The sequence below is a fragment of the Mycteria americana genome, chromosome 2 (assembly GCF_035582795.1).
Source record: "Mycteria americana isolate JAX WOST 10 ecotype Jacksonville Zoo and Gardens chromosome 2, USCA_MyAme_1.0, whole genome shotgun sequence".
NCBI classification, from domain to species: domain Eukaryota; kingdom Metazoa; phylum Chordata; class Aves; order Ciconiiformes; family Ciconiidae; genus Mycteria; species Mycteria americana.
The window spans coordinates 136,641,377-136,667,305 of NC_134366.1; the positions used below are offsets into that span (position 1 = coordinate 136,641,377).

The following is a 25,929-nucleotide window of genomic DNA, read 5'->3' on the forward strand; positions in this document are numbered from 1 at the left end:
GCCCCGGGAGCCCACCCCGCGCCCTCTGACTCCCAGCGATTTCGACGTGCGGCTCTACCGCTGCCACAGCCGGTCCCACGGAACCCTCTCTGGCCTCGCAGGCACAGCAGCGCCCGCCGTCCTCCGCACGTTTTAATGGGACACGGCCCACGCCGCCCAGAGAGCCACCGGCAGTGCTGCAGCCGACAGCCGCACCGCAGAGCGCCGTCAGCCAGCAGCAGCCGCCTAGCAGCGCCGTTAGCTCCCGCTGAGGCTCCAGAGTAACGCCAGGAAGCCTCCCCCCTCCAGGCCCCGAGCGCTTCCGACACTGGCAACTCCCGCACTTCAGAGGACCATACTCCAGGCAGACATGGAATGACCAGATAGGGCCGCTGCCGCTCCCCGCTGCATCCAGCACCCGTGGGAGCGGCGCCGGGAGGCCCCGGGGCGGGCGGGGCGGGGCGGGGCGGGGCGGGGCGGGGCGGGGCGGGGCGGAGCCGGGCCCTCACCCTCTCCCTCCCCCGCCGCCGCCAAGCAACCGCTAGCGGCTCCCCCGCGGCCCCATCTTATTGGAGGGGGCCGGTCACGTGTTCCGGCGGTCACCGTGGGGGAGAGGGGCGGGGTGGTTTCACCCGTCTCCTCCGGGCCCGGTGGCTGCCGGGTAGGTCGCCGCGCCGCAGCCTTGCGGAGGGCACTCGAGGTCCCGCCTCCCGCGGGCGCGGCGACTATTGGTCGGGGTGGCGCCGGGGCGGCTGCGGATTGGCTGCCGCGGGGGGGTCGCGAGCCGCGGTGGAAGAAGCGGGTGAGAGAGCGCGGCCACGGCGGACGGCGGGTGAGGCAAGGACGGCGGGGCGGGTGGCGGCCCTTTCCCCGAGGCGGCCCGTGGGCCTTCCCTTCCTCCTGAGCAGCCCCTCTCGTCGCGCCCGGTCCCGGGTTGGGGGCGGTTCGCGAGGGGGAGCGCGACCCGGGCCCGGAGGCTGCTGCGCCTAGCACGCCTCTCCCCGTCTGCCGCGGGCCGCTGCTGCCGCTGGGCTGTGCAGCGCCCCGCTCCTCCGGCTCAGCCGGGGCCCCCTCAGACCGGGAGCCCTGTGTATGTGGGGGTGGTGGTGTAGAGGAACTGTTCTCCTGTGGGGTCTGCCTTCAGGAGCTCCCGAGTGGGCGCCGAGGGAAGGCAGGGGTGCTGCTCGACTGGAAGTGGGTACAGGCCGCTCAGGGGCGGCCCCGCTCATGGCTGCTGTCCCCGGGCACGGCGGCGGGATGGAGCCGCCGCTTCCCGCTGTGAGCGTGGCAGCGCCGAGGGCCGATCCAGGGCAGGGCAGGTGCCGGGCAGGCAACGGCCTTGCGAAGGTGCCGTGCTTTGCAGCGCCTTTCCAGAGGAGCGGAGCAGCGTGGAAACGGCTCGGGGTGTTGGGGTCGAAGCTGTCGTTTCTGCAGGCAAGCTGACAGAAACTGAAACCCTCTTACGTTGCTGTGGTGGAAGTGACAGGTCACAGGAAATCATGTAAATAAAAGATAATTTGGAGATGATCTGGAGAAGTTTCAGGGAAGTTTTTTAAGGAGGCTTTAAATACAGAGGTAGCCTAGTCTTAAGAGGTCTGGTGCTTATTTTCCTTTTCTGTAAACTTATGATGCTTACTTTGTATACCTTTAGTGATATTGCTGCTGTGCTCAGGTTCTTTTGCAATTGTCATAAATAACTAACTTGCTAGATGCTTGTTTTTATTTTGTTTAATAAGCTGTCAAAATTCCAGATACTGAGTGTGAGTAGAGTTTGAATGCGGACATCAACCGTAGTGTGTTGATCTCTGTATGATAGCATCAGCAAGACTTCATTAATATTTACATGTTGTCCTCAGACACTTGTAGTCCTCTGTAGCTCTTGTGAAGGCAAGACTTAAAAAGACTAAATGGAAAGGAAATAATTCTGACTTCTGATACCCGCTGCTTTTTACGTAGGTGATAAAGAAAAAAGAAGTGAGCTGAGTTTTCTGCACATGGGCTGTAAAAGTTCTAGTTAACTGCCACCGAATCAAAATAATTTTCTTCACAGAGGTCACTAGCTGAAATCTGATCTCTGTGTGTAGGAACTCGATGTTACAAAGAGAAATTTTTTGGGAAAAAAAATTGAACATTTTAAATGCTTTTTCAGACAAATATACCCTTTTGTTAATAAAATTTGCATGCTCTTGTTTCTCAAAGATGTAGCATAAGGACTGGCATTCACAGCAATGACTAGGGAGGTTTGTATGTCTGGCAGGAAAGTGTAGGTGTATGGTTATGTCTGTATAGTATAATACAGTATGGTTTAGAGATGTTGAAGGATTTCATTTACCTCTATATGGTATCATATCGCACCGTGTAGATATAAACTCTGCTGAGCAAAGGCTTTTGATTAAACTAGTGTTGAAGCATGGATTTTTTTGTTCTCCATCCTTAGTTGGCAAGATGTGGTAACATGGGTAAGATGTGATGAATATGGTTTTGCACTTCGAGGTATATATGACTGAGCTCTGTTTTTAAGAAAGCTTTAACAACTTCTATTGCAAGTATGTATTATTTTCAATTCTTGCTTTAGATTTCATGCTGATATTAGCTTGGATAAGCCCTTGACTGTCTCTGTAGTATCCACTGACTTTTATCTCTCTTTGCATACCTTTCCCAACAGGTATTTCTGAAAGTAGTAGGGCACTTCATTATTTGTGGCTTCTAAGCCAAAAAATAGACCTCTGTATTTGGCTGTGTGATCTCTGCTAAATACTCTACGTTACTTAAAACTGGTCTGTGTCAGTTTGGGAGAGGATCTAGTCCTTTATCAGAAGATTCTTCCTGCCTGCTTGGCTTGCTGTTGCTGTGATAATTTTTTGTTGGCTTTATCTTTCTTTATTACTTCTTTAATATGTTTCCTTCTGGATATAATTTCATGAGATGAGCTTTGAGATGAGCTTGAGTTCTCATCTCATGAGATGAGAACTCATGAGATGAGTTCTTAAAGACTGTGAAGGTATGTGCCCTAGTTTACAGCTAAAATAAGGAGGAACCTGCTCTTTTTGCGTGTGATTTTTGATGTGGTTGGTATTCCTTTGAAACCATGCTTCTTTGAAAATTTTGTATTTCTTTATGTTATACATACCCTTTCAATTTAAAGACTAGACCTTTCATTTTTCAGATTTTATGCATTTGTTTATTCTTTGTTAAGACTGATCTGCTGCCTCAAGCCATTAAGTCATTCTCTTTTATTTTTGTGTGGATCTTACATGAATGAGAGAAACTTCATTTAGTAAGAAGAATATGAGTATCATATTTCTTTTTTAAAAGCAAGAACTCCTAATTTGAAAGGGACTTGGACAAATACAACATTGGAAAATACACATAGAAGAATTTCAATTTGAAAGCAGTTGCGTCTGATTTTTCTTTCTTTTCATCTCTCATGGCTAGGACTCACTAGAAAGCCTGGCAGAGGGCTCCATTTCATATTTACCGAGTGGTGTGCCTCAGGTGTACAGCCTCCAGAGCCTTTATATTTATTTCATGAACAGTTTGTAATTTATAAATGGTATTATCTCTCAGCTTTGTAGACTGATATTTGATGTGACAGTATTGAATGAAACCTGCAGAAGTGGTAGGGAAAAGTTGGGGCAAAAGAGAGTTCAAGGAGGCTAAAGTGAGAACCCCGACACTCAGAAGTGTAGACCTCCTCATTTCTGAACCAGGGAATTCCTGCATGTTTCCATATCAGAAGGAAAGTTCTTCAGCATTGCTAATTTCTGTGTAAAGGAAGAACCCATGAAATTCCAACCCCCGCAGTGAAATGCAGTTCTTTGTGTTATTGCTCTTCTAACCTCTTTTGGGAATCTTGCCTATGACTACTGCTTATCGTTGTAATAGTTTTGCTTAAGCACAGCAGAAGGAGCATGTTTTGTAGCAATATTACTACTACTTAGGGCTTTTTATTGTAGTAATTGAGTTGTGGAAGTTTTAGGGGAATTAAACTACTATTATTTTTAGTTTAGGTAGCATAAAGAAGATAGAGGGTAAATAAAGCAAGCATCAGTATTTTAAAAGAGGTATTATTCTAGCTTGCTAAAAGCAATAAACATTTAACTCCTGCTTCTGAAATTGGCGTGTATACAGAGCATGGGAGAAAGGTTTGCTAATGTTTTCATTCTTGCTGTCCAGCACTTTCATTTGGAATGAACCCTTTCTGTTCTTGGCATAGAAAATAATTGTGAAATAACTCGGATTTATGAGGAAAGGTATAGTGCAATATAGTCTGGAAGAAATTAGTATCAAGTTTGTCTGGGGATAATTCTGGAAAACTAATAGATCTCATAAAAATATCAAGCTGATACACTTAGAAGCATTTTCCTTTTAGATCTCCTTTTGGATAACAAATTAGCTGGAGGTTGTTAAAACTTGGTGGTTTTCCTTAGTGCCAGCAACTAAGGAAATTCATCCGGGAACTGGTTGGTACTGTGCGTTCTTACAGATTGACTTCTGTCACTTTCTTCTGCAAAAGCAGATAACAGGTCATTGGCAAGAGCAAGGAGTTGATGACCCCAGTCTTAGGTACTTTAAGTATTCAGGCTACAGAAGAAACAATGATATGTAATGTGAACTATAAATAATCATTTTACTGAAGTAGTTGTTTTGTTGAATGAATCTTCTTTTGTGTTCGGTCATCAAAGTCTCAGAACCTAGAATTATAAAAGGTCACCTAAATGTTTTAAGGCAGGATAAGTATTTTGGACTATTCCCGAAGCTTTGTGTCATCATGCTCCTTCTTTTAGATCTCTTTTGGATCTCATTGAACAAGTTTCTAAAAGTAATCACCAATATTTCAGAAATTGCTTTGGCTAATTTCTGAGCTGTTCAATGTGAATTTCATTAGATACTGTTGTCCCGGATGCTTACAACTTTTCAGAGCTGTCTATAACCGGTCCTGACATATGTCTCTGTCTCTTCTACTATATTCAAGTGAAAACACAGAATATACTGACTATATATGTCACTCATTGCTTTCTTTCCTCTCCTGTTACATTGTGGCTGCATCTCTTGTCTCCTGCTTACTCCTAATACATATGTAGGATTTTTTTTTATGCCTGTAAGCTGGAACCCATTTTGTACCTTAGCCTTTTTTAACTTACTACTTCATATTTATACCATTCTGTCATCCTAATATTATGCTACTTTTTTTCTGCATCTGCTTTTGTGCCTTTAATTGGTTATCTTGACAGGTTTTGTGTCATTCCTTTGCCTCTTTGCCTCAGTTTCTTGAGTTCATGGGAACTTTCTAGACCTGCTCTGATTTCCTCAGAGGAAGTTCTAACACTCTCTTTTCACTTCTGTCCAAATTGTCTCTGTTATTAAAGACTCAGTCCTCCCAGTTGATCAGAAACAAAATAATACCTTTTCTTCACTTCCTGAAAAAAAACATGACTCTGACTACATCTGGGGATTTTTAAACTAATGACCTGTCTATCTGTTGAAAGAGCAGTGTATCAGGATACAGTCATCCCTTTATAGTCCTATCATCTGCCTTTACCAGCTAGCCCTGTCCTTGCAATTGCAATTGCTTGCTTGTATTGCTATACAGTCTCTACCTTTTTTCCTCCTTTTTTTGAATGTCTTGACACCGCTTCCGTTTTTCTTCTCTTTGATTTCCACACTACATGTTCAACAAGTCTGAACTTTGGAATGAGGCGGAGTGCATCACATGTATCACACTTTTGGAACACGTTTCCCCTTTTAAAGCAGTATTCCTGTCTCTTTTATGTCACTGCATGTCTGCAGATATGATGCCAAATCTAATATGGGGCATGTAGAAAGACTTGTATTCTTCCTGTTTTAAAAACACAGCAGGTGCAATATGATCAAAGATCCATACAGTCCATACTGTAGCTTGTCTAAGGGAAGAATAACAGATGCCTAAAGGAAGAATAGATCAAGTAGGTGGTAATGCTTCCCTAATAGACTTTTCCAGCTTTCTGCAAAGAAGTCCATGACTTACTTATTTATTATGTATGACTGTAGCTTATATTCATGGCTGTTTGGTAGGTAGCCTATTATTCTTCCCTATTGTTTGTCTTATAACAATTGCAGTTTCCATTCTAATCTCATGGTGGTTTGTTCACTTTTTTTTTCTTAATAACTTTTGTAATCTTACATTTTCATTAGTCCTCCTTTAGCTGATAGTAGCTGATAGATTAGTAGTTTCTTCCTAGTTTATTCAGAAACAAAAGAAAATCCTGTTAGGAAATGTCTTTTACTTTCTGTGGGGATGAGAAACTAATAACAACCTTTTTTTTTTTTTTTTTTTTAAGCCTGTCTAAAAAAAGATAACTGTAGAGTTGTACTGTTCCTGCCAAGTTTCCACAAGAAGCAGGTTATTACTAAGGAACTGTAAACTGTTGAAAGAAACATTTGTAATGGAAACAGTGATGGTTTGACTGTAATGCTTGTGGGCACTGTCAAACAGCATAGCTTTTCCATCTCTTGACTTTCAAACTTCCCAAGTACCTGTACCTTGCTGCTATGTTGCTTTAGTCATCACTGTGTATATATATAGTGGCTTCAGCAACACTGTTGTTCACACTACAAATACGTTGTTCAAGGTGCTTCAACAGATTGTTTTTTCTAGCTTGATACACAAAACAAACGTAAACCTAAATCTATGGCTTCCTTTTTGGTTTTGGTGGTATACACTTCTCAGTGGTGTCCAAGTTATGGCTGGTGCAGAACACAGTTAAAGAAAAGCTACACTGCTTTCACTAGAGGAGCAAAAAAACCATCTTGATTTAAGTGAATGATAGTACATATAAATAGATGCAATTTGAAATCTGTCCAACTTTATAAATCACTTGAGTATTTTCAGGTCCCACATCTACGCTATTTCCTGTCATTTCTTGCATTAGTCATTTTTCCATGTTTCCTTTCTCTCCTCAGTTGTGGGAAAAAGGAGGAAACAACAAAGCTGTCAGAGAATGTGAATGAAGAGAGGTGATCAGCTTTCTGTAATTTGTTCCTGCACAGAAATGAGTTTCAGATAGGAGTATGGCCCTTCAATTTTAGTGCTAGTCCCCAGCTGCAGGCATTCCATAGTGTTTGATGCTCACTTAGCGTTGTTGAACACCATCATCTGTCCAAGCTCAAGTGAGCAATCATATCCCCAGCTTTTTAATTGCTAACTTTGCAACAGCTTTGATTTCTTAAAAATAACACTACTAAAAGTCTTTGTCACCTGTATTAAGTAAATGCCTTCTGAATGCCTATACGTTGCAGTACTAGGAGTTATTGTCACCTAACATGTCTTGTTTTCAGTAACTGTTTCTAAAGCTTGTTTTTCTAGGAATACATGTAGCAGTTTACTTCTGTATATGTTCTACAACATGCATCTAAAATTCTTATGTTTCTCATTTCAGAAGTACTATGGAACCTCCGCAGCCCTGTAAGTTTGGAAGGCTTAAGTCCAAGTTTGGAAAGGCTTTTTCCATTCCAAATGATTTGCTGGCTTAAGCGCTTAATTAGGATGGCGTTTGAACAAGTTGGATTAAACATGGAATCAGTAAGTGTTTCAAACTTGCTTCATGTTTTCAGAAAATCAGGTATAGAGAGCACTTCATATATTTTAGTTTGTGCTTATCTATTCCAGCAGAACACTTTAAGTATACTCAATACTTGTATGATTCTGCATTGCTGAAAAAGTATGAAGTTTACTACTTGGACACTGAAGTATTGAGTAATATGTGTGTTAAAAATACCATGCAGTTCCTTCTAGCTCTAATAACAAGCTGTTTACATTGTAAACACTGCTTTTCATGCTGGACTTCTATGTGTGTTTTGAAGCTGAAGGAAAATTTTCAACTGATTTTTAACACTGATATTAATTCTTAAATAATCTTATCTCTTTGCTCTTACCTTGGAGATATGAAAAGCCCCATGAAACTGGGATGATCATAATTGTGCTATATTTACCTCTCCTGAAAGTGTTACAGTACATGAGAGCAGCATGGCTGTGTTCTTTACTGGGGAAACAGAGGAATGTGCATGCATAGCTCTCCTCTTGGAGGAAAGTGTATATAGAGTTTCAGAGAGAGAGAGGTCTGCTACACATCAACTGCTTTGTCACTGGAACCTTTAGGAAGCTATTTTGAGTAGAAGTATTGACCTCAATGCAGTAATCCCTGTAAGTTGTCGAAATGTTTTAAAGTTTTAACAATGGGGAAATCCTTAACGGCTATGTGCAGTACTTAGAAGGGCAGTTCTTACTCTGGATTATTGTGGTAGAACCTTTTATCAATCTTGGGAATTTGTGGAGAGCAAGTTGTTTATACATTGTAAATTAAAATTAGCAATAAGAATCTGTATTTCAGGATTTTCGAACTTGGATCTGAGATTTTACGCAGTGTAACTTTGAAAATTCAAAGTATGAGAATATACTGGACTACCTTGAGTGTTGCTGTGGTCATTGTCAGCAACATCTTTCAGCCTAAATAGGTGGGGGGAAACAAGTTTTTAATCTGTTTTCCCCCATTCTCTACTTGTATCAAGCTTGTGATAATGCAGTTGCATTTCCAAATGTCAGCTGTTCTGGACAACAGCACAACACTGATGCAATAAGAGGGTATGACTAAGTAATATTTTGCAGACTTGCTCTGCCTGTGCTTCAAGTCAACAAGAAGTTGTGTGAGCCTGGGTAGAGCAGTGCTGAGACTTATTAGCTCAGCCGAGCAGTGTGCTGACTTTATTTGCATACCTTGTGGCACAGCTTGCATGCCGTTTTCTGAAAATACTGTCCAGGCGTATCTTGAATTACCAAAACGGAGTCATTTTGGTGCACCAAACCACTGCTGTTGAACAACCCCAAGGGCATTTGGGCACCAAATATTTTTGAGGATCTGGATGCTAGTCAACATCTTGTCTGTGGTCTGAGCAATCTCTAAACACGTTTTGCCAGTTGTTTAAAATGCACTGCACTTATATTGGTAATACAGCATGTAGTCTAGGCTCATTTGCTGTTGTGGAAGTACTTCTGTAATTAATTAAGCCTTCCCTTGACTAGTATTATTTTTTCCGATGCAACATTGCTTTGAGGCTACAGCCAACAGGTCTGCTTCTAACATCAGAATCTGTTGTGAATAGCGAGGCTGTATTACTGCAGTACTATTTGCCAGTGGCTTTTTCCTGAAGGCTCCTGATCTACCTGCTATTTGCTCAAGACATAGACAAACAGTAATGTGATAGTCATGAATGTGAGGTCTTTGTTTGAGGCATCCAAAATGCAGAATCAATAGAGTACTCTGCATTGAAAAAATTTGTGTTCAAACTTAGCAGTGTATTAAGCAAGACAATGTATGTTTCACAGAATGGAAAAAATGGGTCTGAGTGCATTAATAGCAAAGTTGCAGCTCTGATGTGAGGATCTAGCATAGCATACGTGCAGTACACATTTATTTTGTCAAAATTTATACATTCCAATAAAGCCAGAGGAAGGAAAGATACTTGTTTAGAAACAGGCAAAATGTTTGTGTGGTTTCTGAGATATATAATCTGGTGATAAATACCATGGAGCATAAATTTTTCTTTTTAATAGAACCTTCAAAATCGAAGAGTAGTGCTCTTTGCTTAGTATATGAAAATGTTACTCAGCTGTGTGTTGTGAAGCTCCCACAGCTGCACTACACTAATCACACAGGCAATATTGCCATGCCAGATGAGGGTTGTTTCAGTATTAATAGCCTGGATTCTATCTAAGTTTTCTCTGTTGGGCAACCTTCTAACAGGATATTTAGTTTGCTTGAAGCTATGAGCCTTTAAAAACTAAGATCTGAGTAGTAAATTCATATCTACAACTATAAGTAAACACTGGCAAAGTTTTTTAAATTACCATTCAGTATTCTGATTTTTTACTAATGACGTTTTCTGTGTTAGAGTCTTCTTATTATTCTTTTTCTTCTTTGCATTGTTTTTGTTGCCTTTCCCTGTGCTGAAATCTTTCCTACCTCTCTCTGGGTTTTTTTTTCTTTCTTCTGTTCTGGCTCATTTTGTAGTATTCTCCTAAGATTAAAGTCTCATTTTATTTCATAAACTATGGTAAATAGTAGAGCAAACATTCCTGTCATTAAGTACAACAAAAGAAAGCAAATTCAATCCCTGTTGAAACAACATAGAAGAAATCTGAATTGCAGTAGAAACAGTTCCGATGAAGCCAGGTGTGTTGAAGTGCTGTGTCCGAGTTTATCTAGGTGAATGTTTTGTTTGGGGTTTTTTTTTTGGACAAAGTTTCATTCTCATATATTTATTTTCCCCCTTTTCTTTGCTCTTAATTTCACAGCTACATTTTCATGCTTATGCTAGCTGATAGTTATTTTTATGTAGGAACTGGTAGACACTGTTCCTGTGTTAGAAGAGCTCTTAATTAAAAAAGAAAAAAGATATTTTGGGAAATGTAGAATTACATAACTTCATGGATTTTTTCATGATTGAGTGGCTTTTCTTGAAACCCCTTAAAAAGAGGTGTCTGACCCAATGCAGATTCTTTATTGTCTTGAAAATGGACAAATTATGCTTTGGAAGCTGCTTTCAACTCTTGAATCCTTCTGTGTTACCTGATTTATTGCTTTGAATTTAAACTTAATGCAAAGGCTGTTTTGAACTTAAACAGCCATAGCTATATTGTAATGACAAAAACAAATTTTGTGCCAAGTCGGGTATAGAATGTAAGGAGTTCACTACTACAATTTCACTGTATTTATATTATATTATATTCTAGCATGAAAGGAATAACTTCAAATACGTTTAGCACAAGCATAGTATGGAAGGATAAGAGAAAACTATTCCAATATGATATGAAAATCGGTTACCTAACAGCTGGCTTCTTTTTTCTTCCTATCTAGGTGCTTTGGTCAAGCAAGCCTTATGGTTCATCTCGAAGTATTGTACGAAAAATTGGTACTAACCTCTCTCTTATACAGTGTCCAAGAGTTCAGTTTCAGGTAGGTGTTCTCAACAGTTTGGAATAATGTCTTTCACTATACTGGTAAAGGGATTTGCTCTTGCATCACAAGATTTTAAGCAAATATGCAGTTCATTTAAATAAATGACTAGAGGGTTTGTAAAAGCAGAATATGATAAACCGTGCACATAGGAAAATTAGTTTACTTCAGTTCTTCCCACTCCCAGTTCAGATTTTTTCCAAATATGGATTCTTCAGCTTCTGTACTGCCTAAAGCCTGAATCCATGTTGCTGTAACACACATAATGAAACTTGAAACAATTTTTTTTTTCCTAGGGAAATTAGAACTCTAAAATGAGGCAATACAGTATTAAAAAATTATTGGAAAAAAAATTACTAAAAGTGAAAAATGTTTGAAACATTTCTATAAACAGTACTTATAAGCTAGGCTTAAGAGGCATGTAAAGGTGAACAGTGTTACTTTAAAATATTTGGGAAAATAAACAACTTTATCAGAAAGTAAAAAATTAGTAACAAGATAACATGAGTACCCTGTTTACTTTTGTCTTAAATACAAGGCTAGCACTGTATACGTGAAAGGGGAACATCAATTCTGTGCAGCTGACTTGTTTGCTTTTAACTTCAACTGCATATAGTGGGAGGGTAAAGAGTGAGGGTAAAAGCTTAAGGAGGAGAAAACCCTTGCTTTTAATAACAAGTCTTTCAGGAACAGATGGGAAAATGGAAGCTGTTACACATATTCTCTTCAACTCTATGTGTGTTAGGGATAGGGGTGGGTACAGAATTGGAGAAATTTAGTGTTTGAAACTCAAGCTGAGAGGAATGTTTCTTGGGCCAAGCAAGGGAGGGGGACATAAAGATGAATGGTGGGAATCATCACTCACAGTAAGACAAGGTAATTTCCACACAGCTAAATTTTTCACTGCTTAAATTAATTTCTTTATCCTATATGAAATGTACGAACAATATTTACACTTGAAATTATAGTAGTAGAATCAGAGAATTCAGATTACCATAGAAGCCTTTTTGGTGTGATAGTAAAATCCATGCTAACGTTTTGCCCCTCTCAAATAATTACATTGAGAAACTAGGGGGGCAGCCATCTCCCAGTACTAGTGGCTTGATGAAACTTAAAAAATAAATCTATACTTTGTGGGGGTGGGGATTTGTGCAGGTGAGGACAACAAAACGACATGGTGCATTTGAACTTTTGGATATATAATTAATGGTAGTGATGCCAGCAATAAGGATCTGTGTGCCTCAGATTTGAAGGGAAGTGAAGTCCCGTAATGTGTCTGATTTTCTGTACTGTAAAGGCCATACAAGGGAAGATGATGCTCATTTGCAGATAGTTAGCCAAATACTGCCTTCTCTTAATATGGTACATAAAAGAAGACTTTTCTGTTTTATGTACTTGAAAAGAGCTGTAAGATACATCTGGGGAATCTGTTCCTGAATATTTTTAGTGTTCAAATAAAAATACTTATATGTCTTCGTCTGAATTCTGTGTTAGAATAAATAAAATATTTGCCTTTTTTTCCTCCTAAGGAGACATTTAGTCAGCTTTGCTTAGATTTTATGCACACTAAGTATAAACATTCATCTTCTATTAGATGAAAGGAAAGGACCCTAAAACCAGAAGTACAATTGTCAGAGTTGATTGAATTAGAAATACGAATTTCAGAAATTGAGCCTTGAAACACATTAAAATTTATATGGTTTATGCAGGCTTTAAACTATTTTAATATATAAACTGCTGAACATGTAAAAGTGTGATGCTAACATCTGTTTTTTATGTCTTTATCTCAGCGTTAAGATTCTGTAGTGAAGTTCAATACTGATCTCGATCGTTTTTATGCTGTTGCAACTGACACTTTCCTATAGCTGTCTCTTCCTCTTTCTTTCTTGCCAGCTTTAGCTATATTATGAAAGGACCATGCACTGAACCTTGCTGTAAGTCACTTTATTTAAAAACCAAAGCAAACCTTACTTGCCTCATCTGAGGGTGCATGTATATCATCGGTGTTTCTAACTTTATCTAAGAGCAACAAACTTTCCACAGGTCTTTGTTTTCCTTATGATAAATGGATAAGTGATATTGAAAGAATATCCCTGTTATGTTTATTCTTTCTTCTCTTCTAGCATGCTTTTGTTCAGCTAGTCTGAAAAAAAAAGTAGTAGCCTAACATTTTGATTTTTGAGGTCTACTGACTGTTGTAGTATCTGTCTCTGGATCTTGCCATCGTCAACATTTAAATTAATTGCTAAATGCTGCTTATGTATTCAGTAAGCAGTGGCAGAGCTTACCTTATGTACTCTGTGTGGCATGAAGAAATGAAAATTATTCATATAGTTCTTTTGTACGTCATATTTTTTACATTTATCTGTAGTCTTTAGGAGAAAATAAAGTTAAACTTAGTAATGTAGGCTAGGTAGATTCAACCAAACCTACAATACTGTCTCTCAAGATAGTATCCTTCAGCTACAGCACCATTGTTCTAGTCCTGTGCTTCTGTTTGGTGGAAACCTGATAACTTAATAGAATTCTCCTAAGGAATTGGTGTGCACATAGCAAACATCGGTTTACTGGGCTAATTTGAAAAATCATAGCAAGTTTGTCTTACCTGAAGAAGTATTTCCAAATGTTTAATATCTAACTGTATTAGTAATTTGAAATTAGAATTTTTATTCTATCCTTAAACATATAAAAGCATTTATTCTACTTTCTACTTCCTGGAGCAAACAAAAAGTAGGGATCCTGCTTTGACATCTTCCTAAGGCGTGTTTCCGTAGTGTAGTGGTTATCACGTTCGCCTAACACGCGAAAGGTCCCTGGTTCGAAACCAGGCGGAAACACTGGCAGGGCTGACTCTTTGGGAGTTGGACTTGATTTTTATGGGTCCCTTCCAACTTGAGATATTCTATGATTTTATGACATCAGCCAAAACAGTACAGCATATATAGAAATTCATGGAGTAATGGGTCTGAATCCCACAGGCGTGCATGTGTGTGCATGCAGCATACATGCACACTAAAATAGGCAAAAAAGCCTGTGAAGGAAGAAGCAGAGGAAGCAACTACATCGTTTCCAGAGAAAGAAAAGCAGGCTACTTTCACTGTTTCATTCAGGTCCTGCCATTCAGTAGAAAACTGGGCCTCTGTTTTTCGCTCTCTGTTCTCCATTTCAGGTGCTGGCAGAGCAGCTGTCCAGGTTTTCTTCAGCTGAGATTGGCTGGAGGAATAGGGTGGTCACAGAGTTGTTTAAGCATCCTTCTACAGACAGGTGGAGGTTTTAAGAGATGGGTGTTGGCTTTTAACCTTTAAACTGAAGTAAAATTCCTGCATTAACTTGAAATTTGAAATCCACTGCTGTGGAAGGCCTTGTTGTTTTTAGGGATAGAGAAAAAAAAAATCTGTATATGGGGTAACAAGCAGATTCTGTTTACATATAAATATGAATAAAAAAGTAAGAAGAAACTTGCATCACAATATAACAGAAGGCTTGCTACTAAATGTTGGATTAGAAGTTATTTATCTCACAATACAGGAAACCTGGCAGTGGTAAATGCATTCCTTACTGTTGATTTATAAAATTATTTTTGATGCAAGTATGTGTAGTGCCTTTATTTAAATGTGCCTTCAGTCTTTTCATGGTAATAGTTCCTCATGTGGCCGTTGCCATCAGGAAAATCTGTATCACCTGCAAGAAGTGGCTAATGTATTATGGATTTTTTAAATTACCATTAACATTAATACAGATGCTGTGGTCATGAAAATTTATTTTTATTTTAAAAAAGAAAAAAGCCAAGGAAACCTCAAACAATGAAAATCCTAACGTGCAGTATAGTATTCTCTAGACTGTTTTAAAGAGAGGCAGACTGTGATGGTATTAGGCACAACTGTTAATGTGATAAACATATTACCATCTGTGCTGATGCTACCTGGAAAAAACCCTGTTGTTTCCAAATGATCTGATGGTGCCAATACACACTCCTGGGAGCTGTGATAAAGGCTCACATACAAGTTGTGAGAGTGTGAGGTGAAGATGACTAATCTCGATTTCCAAAGCTGTTTGTAACAACTCCTGGGGAAAAAAACAACCCCAAACCCACAACTTCTATCTTCCTGGGACTTGTGTATCACAGGCTACAACTAAAATATCTGCATGTTCTTCAGAAATGGTTTCACCTCATCCAGACTGCAGTCCTACTGTGATAGGTCTACTACAAATTCAGGCTAATGCTAACATTTCATAGTTGCTGCTACATAATAGTTTCCTCTTACAGAAGTGAGTTGCCTTGAAAATTGTCCTAAGTGCTAACAGGCTGAATCAAAGTTGTTTTCATAGACTGTTACATACTACCACCGTCTTTGTCAGTATTACCGTTTTTTTGGCCACTATGAGCAGCAGGCAGCACTTAACCAGCTGCAACGGCTCATATGCAAATTTGGCCTGTGGATTGTATGTAACACAGGCAAAAGAGGTGGCATAGTTGCATGGGAGATAAGTAACTCAAGGTGACAGACTGAGCAGAAGAAATTACTGAAAGATGTTTCAGTAGCTTTTATCTGCTAAGATACTGAGACCAGGCTGCTCCAGTGCCTGAGTACACTCAGTGAGTACACTGGAGTGTACTCAGTGACTCTCCTGAGTACTGAAGAGTACTCCTGAGTACTTCCCCGTGTCTAACCTGGGGAAGCAGCCAGTATTTCAAAGCAGATTTGAAACCATTTTGTATAGTTGTGGCTATGGAACATATATTAATGGTCCAAACAATTTTTCAAATCTCTATTCAGGTTACTTAACTGTAAATCTAAGAAAGGTTCCAGTCTCTGGAGCCTTGCTCACCTTTGGCTTCAAACAGCTATAAAGCTGATGGCAGAACCATGCTGGAAAATGGTCAATTTGTTTCATATGCTGCAAATGAAATTTTTAGCAAATAGTGTATTCTGTTATGATTGCATCTTACCCCTCACTCAAAGTCTTTGTGATTACTGATCTAGTAGAAATGGCTTCTCCTCCCCCGCCCCCCCGTGTAATGTACACACCTTTATTCTTGTACAGAAGTTCTGGAAGTTGTAGAGGAAGGGAAAGACGCTTCAACAGAATTTCACTTTCAAAATAATACTAAATCAGAGCAAAAGACTTAAGAAGTACTAGTAGCCTGAACATCTGTATTAACTACTGGTCATGAATATAATTTAAAAACATGTTATTTGAGTTAATATAGCAAACTGCTTGAGAATGTTGATGTTTGTTAGTCTTTAAGGAAACAATTTGCATTGCATTTTTAGTGTTCAATAGTGTCATGTGTAGTTAGCTGTGAACCTTAAAAATAGTTTCCGTAAAGTGTTCAGCAGACTAGATTGAATAGCTTGAAGTCAGTGAAATGGTTCTGGACCAAGCCCAGGACAGAAGTGTGCTAAGTCTACAGATGTGTTTTGTGCATGTATGTGTTGATAGTTACGTGTAGCCTCACTAAAAGTATTGGGTAAAGTAACTGTGACATGGGCTGGGAATAGTGACTCTAAAACCTTCTATCTTGTCTTTAAAATTTAGCTTACTTCTCATGCCACAGAAGGAAACCATCCTAATCAATTTAGAGAAGATGCAGTGGCCTCCTTTGCAGATGTGGGATGGGTTGCTCAAGAAGAAGGTGAAGTCTCTACAAGGCTCAGGTATGCTCCTCAAATCTCCTCTTTGAACTTCTGAACTGAGAGGAAGAAGCCTAGCTTCTCTCTAATGAGAATCTACTGTGCATTGCAATTAATGGAGAGGACTGGAATGCTGGGAGAAGAGAGAGGGAAGAGGGATAGAAAAGGCAGGGTCTGGAAAAGCAGTAGCAGAGGTTAGACTAACAGGATTATAAATTAAAGACTCATTTGAGAATGTATAGGAGATTGGCTTTATACAAGGAAGATTGTGGTTTTTATTTACTTATTTATTGCAAAGAATTGCATATGACAGCTTCAAGCAACCTTGTCCCCACAAAAACGGCACGATTGCTAACACTGATTCTTCTCCAGTTCTCCTGAGATTTTCATTAATATGGGGCAGTCTACTGTACAGCTTCCTAATTAGCAGCAATGGTCATTCTGACAATCCAATAATTGGCACGTTGTTTTTCTCCTTTCTGGTTAAGGCTCTACAGTCTGCTAAAGGCAATTAAAAAATTATGGTTTATATTTTGTCTTTAATCTTCATAACAAAACTGGCAGGGAAGTGTGTGAGCACCTGTGTCCAGAATGACAGGATAGGTACTGTTGTGTTGGACCAAGAGTACTACATAGCACTGTAACTGCATGAAACAGGTTGGCTGAAGTGAAGAAGTTCTCTATTCCAGCCTACCCAAATTGCTGCTCAGACTAGCCAGAAACAAAGGTACAGTTCTGTAGTGCAGAGGAAGTTTTTCTTCTAAACAAACTAACCTTCCAGAGAAAGGCACAGATTGTTGGCTTCAGAGATTACTGGAGGATACTGTTCTTAATTTGAAAGCACGAAATAGGTTAGTAATGACCTAGATGCCCTCCAACATGACTTGCCACAGTGAAGCTTTGCATAACAAACATTCTGGCACTGCCACATTAATTTCACAAACTCAGAGGGGAGTCACAAAAATCAATGCTTGTTTGGGAAACGCTATTTGTAAAGTGTATTTGATGCAAAGGAAATTAACTGGCCAATACTACTTTTGCTTGCACAGAAACATTTTGTTTAAGGATTGAACTGTAAAGCTATTATATTTAATGGCGGCAACAGGGAGAATATCTCTTTGTTGCTTCAAAGAACCTGTTACGAAAGATGTAGGACTTGCATATTTGCTGAGACGTCTGCATGTGAAGGGGGGAAGGGGGACAGATGGATATGGGATGGGACTAAAATAATCCTGCAGATATATAGTGACCTTAAGGCAAACAGCTTGTAATGGAGCATGGTAAGTGAATTACTTAGCAAATATGAGTATTTCAGTGTGCAGTTTATTACATCTGTGCACAGTATTATGCAGTGGAGCTAGCATGCATTCAGTGTTTTCCAGGCATTTGAAATTCTCTGTTTCGACAAGATCACATAGGTGTTACTGTTAAATATATATTCACTGTATAATTCAGTAAAGAGTCTTGCAGACGTAATTTTTTCTGCGAATGCGGTTTTATAGAGGAAGCAACTAAATGACAAATCGTTTTTCCCCTACCCCTAGTCAGAGCAGTAGTGACAATTCAGGCATAATATTTTTCCACAGCGTTAAGATTCCAATCAAGACATTTGCTTAAAACACCATTACTGCTCTGAGCTGAAAATACCCTTTGTTGTTTAGCTATTCTGCTCCATTAAAGAGTTTGTAGAAGGCAGATTTTACAGTGAAGTGACCACTGGCTCCTTCCACCTTACTTATTTAGGGAGAGCAGGGAGATGGCTGCAAGAGGAAGCATCCTGCTCTCTTCTCAGCTTTAGTTGCTCTTTATTCCTATCTAGCACTTAAATTTTAACATCCTTGATAATATTCAGTTCTGCGTGATCAAATTTCTGCAAGTTGTGCTGATGTTTTCTGTCAGGGTCGTGGAAGACTCAAATGTGTATCTAATCCCGGATTGAGGTGGTCAGAGCACAGGGCTTGTTCTAGACTTAAATCTTGCCTCTTGCTTTAAGTCTAGCACGACTGCAGATCTAACATGATGCGCATGCAGAGTAGCTTAACCCGTGCATCCAGAGCGATGGGGCTCTTCAGCTGTATTAGTCTGGAGCCATTCTACATATTTTGAGAAGTTCTATCACTAGCCACTGTTCTTACTCTCATGTTTGAACAAACAGTGGAATCCTGACCTGCCTGAGAAGTTTTGTGATTGAAGTTAAGGAGGATCGAGGACTTAAGTTTGTGGTCGTATTTTGCAGTTATAATGTTTATGATAATCTATTGTCATTAATGCTTATCAATTCTACTTGAGATAAACTGTTTAAAAATGCTAGTGTCTTCAGTGAATATAACCTTTTGTAAGCGCTTACTTGACTGCAGAAGCTCAGTAATGCCTCAGTGTTTAACATAGCTTGAGCTTTGGTGGGTAATAAAGGAAGGCAACAGAGTTGCATTTTCTTGCTCTTGTGAAAAGAGGAGGGAAGCTTACGGACTTTTTAAAAGGGTATGATGTTTTCTTCTCTATAGTTTTGTTTATTGTGTTAGCAAACTAGATATAAGACCCTTTCCCATTTACGGATACGCAGCCTCTGCACCACTAAGCTGTTTCATGTACTCCATGCTCCCACCGCTGCTAAAATGGAGGACTGTCCCTTCAGAAGCCCCAAAAGTGCTGTGGAACTAAGAAACTCTTCCTCCTTCTTCAAAGGAATCAACTACAAGTGACTATTTGCAGCCCATGGGGGAAAAATGGTAGCATTTGGGCAAAAAAATTTTAGATCTTAATTCCAACAGAAAATACAATAGGTATGAGGCAAAGAAATAGAATGGGGGTAAGGGGGAATGTATTCCTTTTTTCTCCTGAAATCAAGGATTCCACAAAAAGCTGGCTAGGGGAAGAGAAGAAATGCAGCTCGTGATGCAAGCAGAAAGGAGGTGAAGCTCTTGTTTATTTTAAGCTATATGATGTCTTGGTGGAAGTGATTTGTGTAAAGCCAATTTCAAAGTCAGGCCTTCAACTTGTATTCCTAGTTTGTATGTAATGGTGCTTTAGTTTTTATCTATAACAAAGCCTTTAAAAAAAGGAATCTTGCGATATTTTTGTTACAGGTCAGAAGTTTGGTCAAAAACAGCCCAGCCTCTTTCAGGTGAACTACATCATTCTGGAAAGTCCCCATGCAGACAGATGTCCTTACAAAACCTGTTGGAAGAAGAACCAGTGTCCAGGAGGACAGTGACTGCAAATGAAGAAGCTCTGCAGAAGATTAGTGCTCTAGAAAATGAACTAGCCACTTTAAGAGCACAAATAGCCAAAATTGTAATCTTGCAAGAACAACAGAACCTGACAGCAGGTATTAAGTTTGCTGTACTCTTAGCATAAATTAGTTAATTAATTTGTCCCTTTTATAATTAATAATGTGCTAATCTATTTTTGTGAGATACTGCAACACTGAACGCTTCTTCATATTGTTTTCGTTAGTTTGGTAGACAGACATAGCATACTAACCAAGGGATACAAAATAGGTCTTGAAGACAAGAGACCTGCCAGATTTTCCTGTATTTTCTAGTATTGCAAAAGTCTTCATGTTTGTGTGAAAGTCTGCCAGAATTCTGAATCTGTGGATGAGTAAAGAAGTATTAAACAGCTTTCAGAGCAAAGTTCATGGTAAACATGATGGATTAAACCAAACTAAAAGAACATAACTTAATTACTAACGCTTAAGTCTTCCCATCCAGTAATGAAATAGGCTCTCTAATATCATGAAGTAATCATACAAGATGCTAATTACGCTTTTGGAATATGTAATAACACATCTCAAGTTTATGAAATAAATAACAGAAAAGGAGATTGTTTACTGGAATCCTCTCTGGAATCAGACACATTGTCCAGATGGAACCAAAAGTGGTGCACTGTTTCTGGTAGTAAACAGAAAAATTCTTCTTTTCCTGAGTTTCTTTCTCCTCTTTCCCTCCCCTCTGACTGCCTTCCAGTTCTAAGTCTACCATCTCCAAAGATTAGTGGGAGATGGCCCTCGTTGACTGGAGAGGACAGCTATTCGGTTTTCACTCTTTCCTAAGGTCACTTAGCAAGTACAGTTTTGCCTATGTTTATGTATAAAATCATATTCTGATTCTTCAGATGCTCTTGTGTAGTTTTTGTCTGTGAACTGATAGCAGTTACTTTATTTTTCCTTAACTGTTCATGTTTAAAACTATGAAATAGTTTTAAGGATTACTTGGTTTCACTCTTGAATTATAATTATTGTGGGGGTTTTGTGAAATAACTAACAACTTATTGTTCATTGTTTTCCCTTTACCTCTTTTTATTAGGAAAACTAAATTTTGATTTGATCATCTTTACCTCCCTCTTCTGGTAGAATATGGTAATGACAATGTGTGCATGCATACACATACACAGAGTGGACTCCTCTGTATTATCTATATACATATCTTTAAACCCTTTGTACTCCAGGCTTCAAAACTCTGGTTTGATCTGATTTTGCTGATTTCTTTAAAGGTGCATTTCAGCAGAGTTTTCTTCATTTATTTGTGAAGTTATTACTGCTGTTATATTTATAACATCAATTTTTACCTAAACAGTACAGGAAACATAAAACCAAGATTATCCTTGAGAATGCTCTCTCTTCAGGCAGGTGATTAGCTGGCCTAAAAAACCTTAACTTCAGAGAGCTAGACTAAGCTTGAATTTAAGCACTACTTGAGCTCTATAATTTATATATTAAAATCTTGTATGGTAATTGCTTTATTTGTGGTGATAAGTAGGAAGAAACACTGCTCACATGGCAGATTGTATATGACTTCCAGCTCAGTACCTGCCTCTCAGGAGAAAGTGAAATACTGATAACTTTAAAAGCAGAACATAACTAAAAGACATTGTTATGTCCATCCCATTGCAGTAAAGACATGAACGCACCTAGAATTTGAAAGTGGAAATTCCAAGAATGGTTCTCACTCTTCAAGAAGGATTTTTAGGTGGCTTTTCGGTTGAGTCTACTTAGGTGGTTTAGGAATGAAGAAGTTATGTGATAATCTAAAGAAGGCAGAGGGGAGGCAATTGAAGCTATTAGAGTCATATTCCTACCTGAGCATTTGTGAGATATAAAGGGATTTACAAGTAAACTGACATGTAATGCATGTTTTATTTGTAGTTGGGTCAAGTCCAGTTGCTTCAGCTGCTGTCCCTGTTGCACCTCCGCCACCACCACCTCCCCCTCCGCCACCACTCCCTCCCCCAGGTCTACAACAGAGTATGTCTGCAATTGAGCTCATTAAAGAAAGGAAAAACAAAAAAACAAACTCTGGACAGAATCTGACAGAAAATGGGCCAAAGAAGTCTGAAATACCAAACATGCTAGAAATCCTCAAAGACATGAACAGCGTGAAACTACGCTCAGTGAAAAGGTAATAAATATAAACAAATACCAATGTATTAACATTTGCATTAATGATTTGTTTTTATGACTCAGAACTATTTCAAGATGAGACAGATGCTGATGTAACATCTGACAAACAGAATGCAAAAGCATTCACAATGTCTAAAGCTTTGTTTTGGACTATGTTAATGCTTCTCATTTTCTTTTCTAGATCATCAGAAGGTACAAAATCTAAAGTGGCTGACCCTACAGATCCTGCAGCATTAATAGCAGAGGCGCTCAAAAAGAAATTTGCATATCGATACCGAAATGATAGCCAAAGTGACACAGAAAAAGTGATTCCAAAGACTGAAACAAAGACAAAGACTGAGGTAGTGCTGGTGAGTATTGTGATTCTGAACACATGCTTGGACTAAATTGTAGTTGTCGTGAAAGCCAACGTATGTCTTTATGCCAGCATATGCAAATACCTACAAGTTAGCATCCCTGTCCGCAAAACCCTATAAAGTACTGCTGATATGCCAAGGTTTGTGGCAATCGTGTTTTTAGTATCGAGTCTTAAGATTGCGTACTCTTTTGGCCCTAGGTTTAAAAAGCCCTGTTATAGTTTTCTTGGTTTTTTAAACAAAAAAATCTTTTCTGTTGCCACGAGCATGTGATATTCTGAAAACTCCATTCCTAAGGGCTCATACCAGAATCAAATCTGAGCTGAGTTTGCCTGCTGTTACCAGCCTTAACCATTCAGATAGTGCACATGAAATTCTGAAGCAAGATCCTGAAACATGTCAGCCATTCCTAGGAATGCAGAAAGCGAATTGCTCAAAATGCCTGCTGGATCTTGGTATAGGGAGTTTCTTCTAATAATTGGAAATGCTGAGTAAATAAAAGCAGTTTCTTTATAGCATGAGAATGTTAAAATGAAATTATATTTAAAATCCACATCACAGTACAAGTTAACGGCTTCTAGTTTATTTCAGATTGATTTGAAATTGAAGTAAGGGGGTTTTAAGCGGTGAGTTTTCAAGATGCAAGTTTCTAGCAATATACACTTACTTCAAGAACAGGCTAGTATAGATCAGTTTTGTTAGTAAGCAACCCTTGAAGCTTTGTGCTATAGAACCAGAGAGGAAGAGTAAAGAGTTATTTTTCCCTTTGTGCGTTTGGAAAAATGCACATAAAACTCCAAAAGCTGGCTGCATTCTGAATTAGGTTCTGAGGAAAATAAGATTCTCAAGCCACAAGTCTCAGGACTTCCAAGTACTTCAGCTTATTAATGTTGACTTGCCTTCTGGTTTAGGCCTTTGAGGCATATTCCTGTAATGTTCAGGCTGTTCTTCATAACTAAAAGGCTAGATATTCCCCAAGAATCAATCCCTTCTTCCCCAGCATCTCTGGGGCTTTAACAAAATGAACATGAGTTGGCAATGTTTATTCACACAAGAGTTTTTCATGACTTTCCAATTTTGAAACTTACAGTCCATCTTTTGAGATTAAGGATCATCAAGTCCTTAAAAGCTAAGAAAATTGAAGGTTTTAAGTTGTTAAATGATGGAATGTTGATCCATAATGAGCTAATAAACATCTGTCATCAGTTATTATCAATATATAACTTCTTTGCTAGCTCAGTCCTTGTATGATACAGTTTTTAAAAGGACTTGTACAAAAATGCAACATGGAGTAAGAACAGAAATACTGTTAAACTGCCGCTATAGCAGTTGGTTGTCAACTTCTAAAGATAACTGCCTCTATCTTCTTATTTTGCTGTGGTAGAGTGAACTATCTCTAGTTAGAGCTGCTCCAGCAGATGGTTAGCTGCCTCATCTGAGTGATTTCAGCTGATTGCTGACACAAGTTTCCCTTTACTTTGTGGCTATGAAGTGGGTGAAATCCACATGCAAAGCAGCAGGTTGATAGAGGAAATTATCTCTGCCCAAGTTCTAGTTTTACTTACAACTTGGATGGATAATAGTTCATGTAGGTTTCTGTTGAAAGCAATCTGAATGTGTTTCTGGTTTCCTTCTCAGTTTGGACCGCACATGCTGAAGTCTACAGGAAAAATGAAGACTTTAATTGAAAAATCTTAATGTATTAAGATCACTACGCAAAAGACTGTTAAGCTGTTTTGTCTGAAATCTTTTATGTTGCAAATAGCACTAGTACTGAGTGGTCTCTTACAACACAGGAAAAAACCTAACGTGAAATGTAGAATTGAGGCACTAAACATGTTTGTATGTGATTTATCAAGGGAAATAAATTTGACCATTATACTCAGGTATTAATTTTGTATTCAAACCTGGCTTTCTACTCAGACTTACATGGTGGTTTTAGTTGATTAACACTAAGTTATATATACAACATTCTTTTGCGCATAACTGACCACCTTAAAATTTTGTGTACATGTTAATAATGATAGTGATACACCCTTAAGTTAATATCAGTTATTTGAGCTCTAACTGTAACTTGCACTACAATGTTTAGTTTGATACTGAATTTTTCATGTCAAAGTCTTTCTTTTAAACTTAATTTTAGCGAATTTTTAGCCCGAAGTAAACCTGAACGCATTCTGCTTCCTACTGAAAGTGAAAACTTAAATCTGCTGCAGAGGTCACCTGGTATGAGACATTTTAAGTAGTAGCACATTTTTCTGCAGGATTTTTTGTTTGTTTGTTTCAAATGAGCTTGCAAGGGTAAGAGAGCAAAACCTACTTCTATCCTGTGGCCAATGTAAAGAGTGCTTGACAAGTGAGTAAATCATGCTGTGGGAGCCTCTGTGAATAGGTAGTCCAATGAATTTGAAATAACTTGTAGGTAGCAGCAGAGTAAAATAATTAATGTCAGAGTATGTGTTAACTAGCGTAGAAGTGGTATAGATAAGAAAAAAAGGTACAGAGTACTGTGGGGTGCAAGTTGCCAAAAGCATATTGCTCATCTCGGCTGTGCAAAGAGATGCTCATGGACACCTCTTTATCCCCCAGCTGTCTTGGGTCCCTGGAGAGGTTTCTAGCAGTTGGGGACTGCACAAGCCCTCATGGTCCTATTTGCAAGGAAGAGATGGTACAAGCTGTTGCACATAACCTGTTTTCCAGGAGAAGCCCTTTTGGGGATTTCCCATAGCAGCTATTTGCTGCCAGACCCGTACAGAGCTGGTTCATTAACCAACCACCTGAGCTCACATCTCCAGCCACAGATGAAGAAAGGGCTCAAGCTAACAATAAAATTCAGGTTAAAAAAAGCTCTTTAGGAACCAGAGAGCTACAACTTAGCTGCACACTTAAATGAAGCCAAGGTTTGCTCTGACTGTAGGTAAGCATAGGAAAAGCTGAGTCTGGGTATTTCAGTGTTCTAAGCTGATCTGGCTGCTGGGACAAGTACAAGTGCCTCTTAGAGCTTCTGTTTTCTAGGAAAAGAAAAAAGCAGCACTTCTTAAATAAAGACAGGTGAATGGCTCTGACTAGGTTACTGAAGATGACTGAAGCTTTGCTGCTTATAACTGGAACGTAGATTGTAGGATCGAGGAGGATGTTTTCTGGTATGAAACTTGAAATGGTGTTAATATGTACACAACGTAACTTCCTTCCAGAACTCTCTGCCATCAGCCTTACTGATAGGCCATTAAATCTTCAATACCTTTACAACACCTTTTTGAAAGTTAATTTTGGTTTCAAGTTTTGTATTTAATGCTCTGTTGCCACTATATAAAATTAAAAGCAGCTAAAATAAACATTGTGTATGTGATTTGTGGTACTCTACAAACAATAGCAGTCAGATAACAGCCACAATAAAGTATATTTTACATTTCTATTATAGTGACGATAAGCCAATGTAGTGACAACTTGCGTCTCCTTCAGGTCTGGACTACTTCCTTGTGCTGTGCAGCAGGAATAACAGTAGAATTAGTCACAGAACAGCACAGCACTGTTAATTCAGTTACACTCAGATAAAAAAAAAAATT

General features: G+C 39.1%; 1 protein-coding gene and 1 non-coding gene across 4 annotated transcripts; both read left to right on the forward strand.

Moving 5' to 3' along the window:
- The first annotated feature begins 626 nt into the window (after positions 1–626).
- MTFR1 (mitochondrial fission regulator 1) lies at positions 627–25,713 on the forward strand. 3 transcript variants are annotated; one of them, XM_075494734.1, is made up of 8 exons: positions 627–811; positions 7,398–7,540; positions 10,872–10,970; positions 16,512–16,630; positions 19,693–19,934; positions 21,753–22,005; positions 22,189–22,357; positions 24,002–25,713. In XM_075494734.1, exons 2-8 carry the CDS (start codon positions 7,475–7,477, stop codon positions 24,059–24,061), a joined length of 1,008 nt encoding a protein of 335 aa, XP_075350849.1. In that variant the 5' UTR covers positions 627–811; positions 7,398–7,474; the 3' UTR covers positions 24,062–25,713. The 3 variants fall into 3 exon arrangements, with proteins under 3 accessions (XP_075350849.1, XP_075350847.1, XP_075350846.1); XM_075494732.1 differs by having other exon boundaries at positions 650–781; XM_075494731.1 differs by having other exon boundaries at positions 680–816.
- On the forward strand, positions 13,735–13,807 carry TRNAV-AAC (transfer RNA valine (anticodon AAC)). Its single transcript has one exon. It is a non-coding gene; the product is annotated as a tRNA-Val (tRNA).
- Positions 25,714–25,929: the final 216 nt, after the last annotated feature.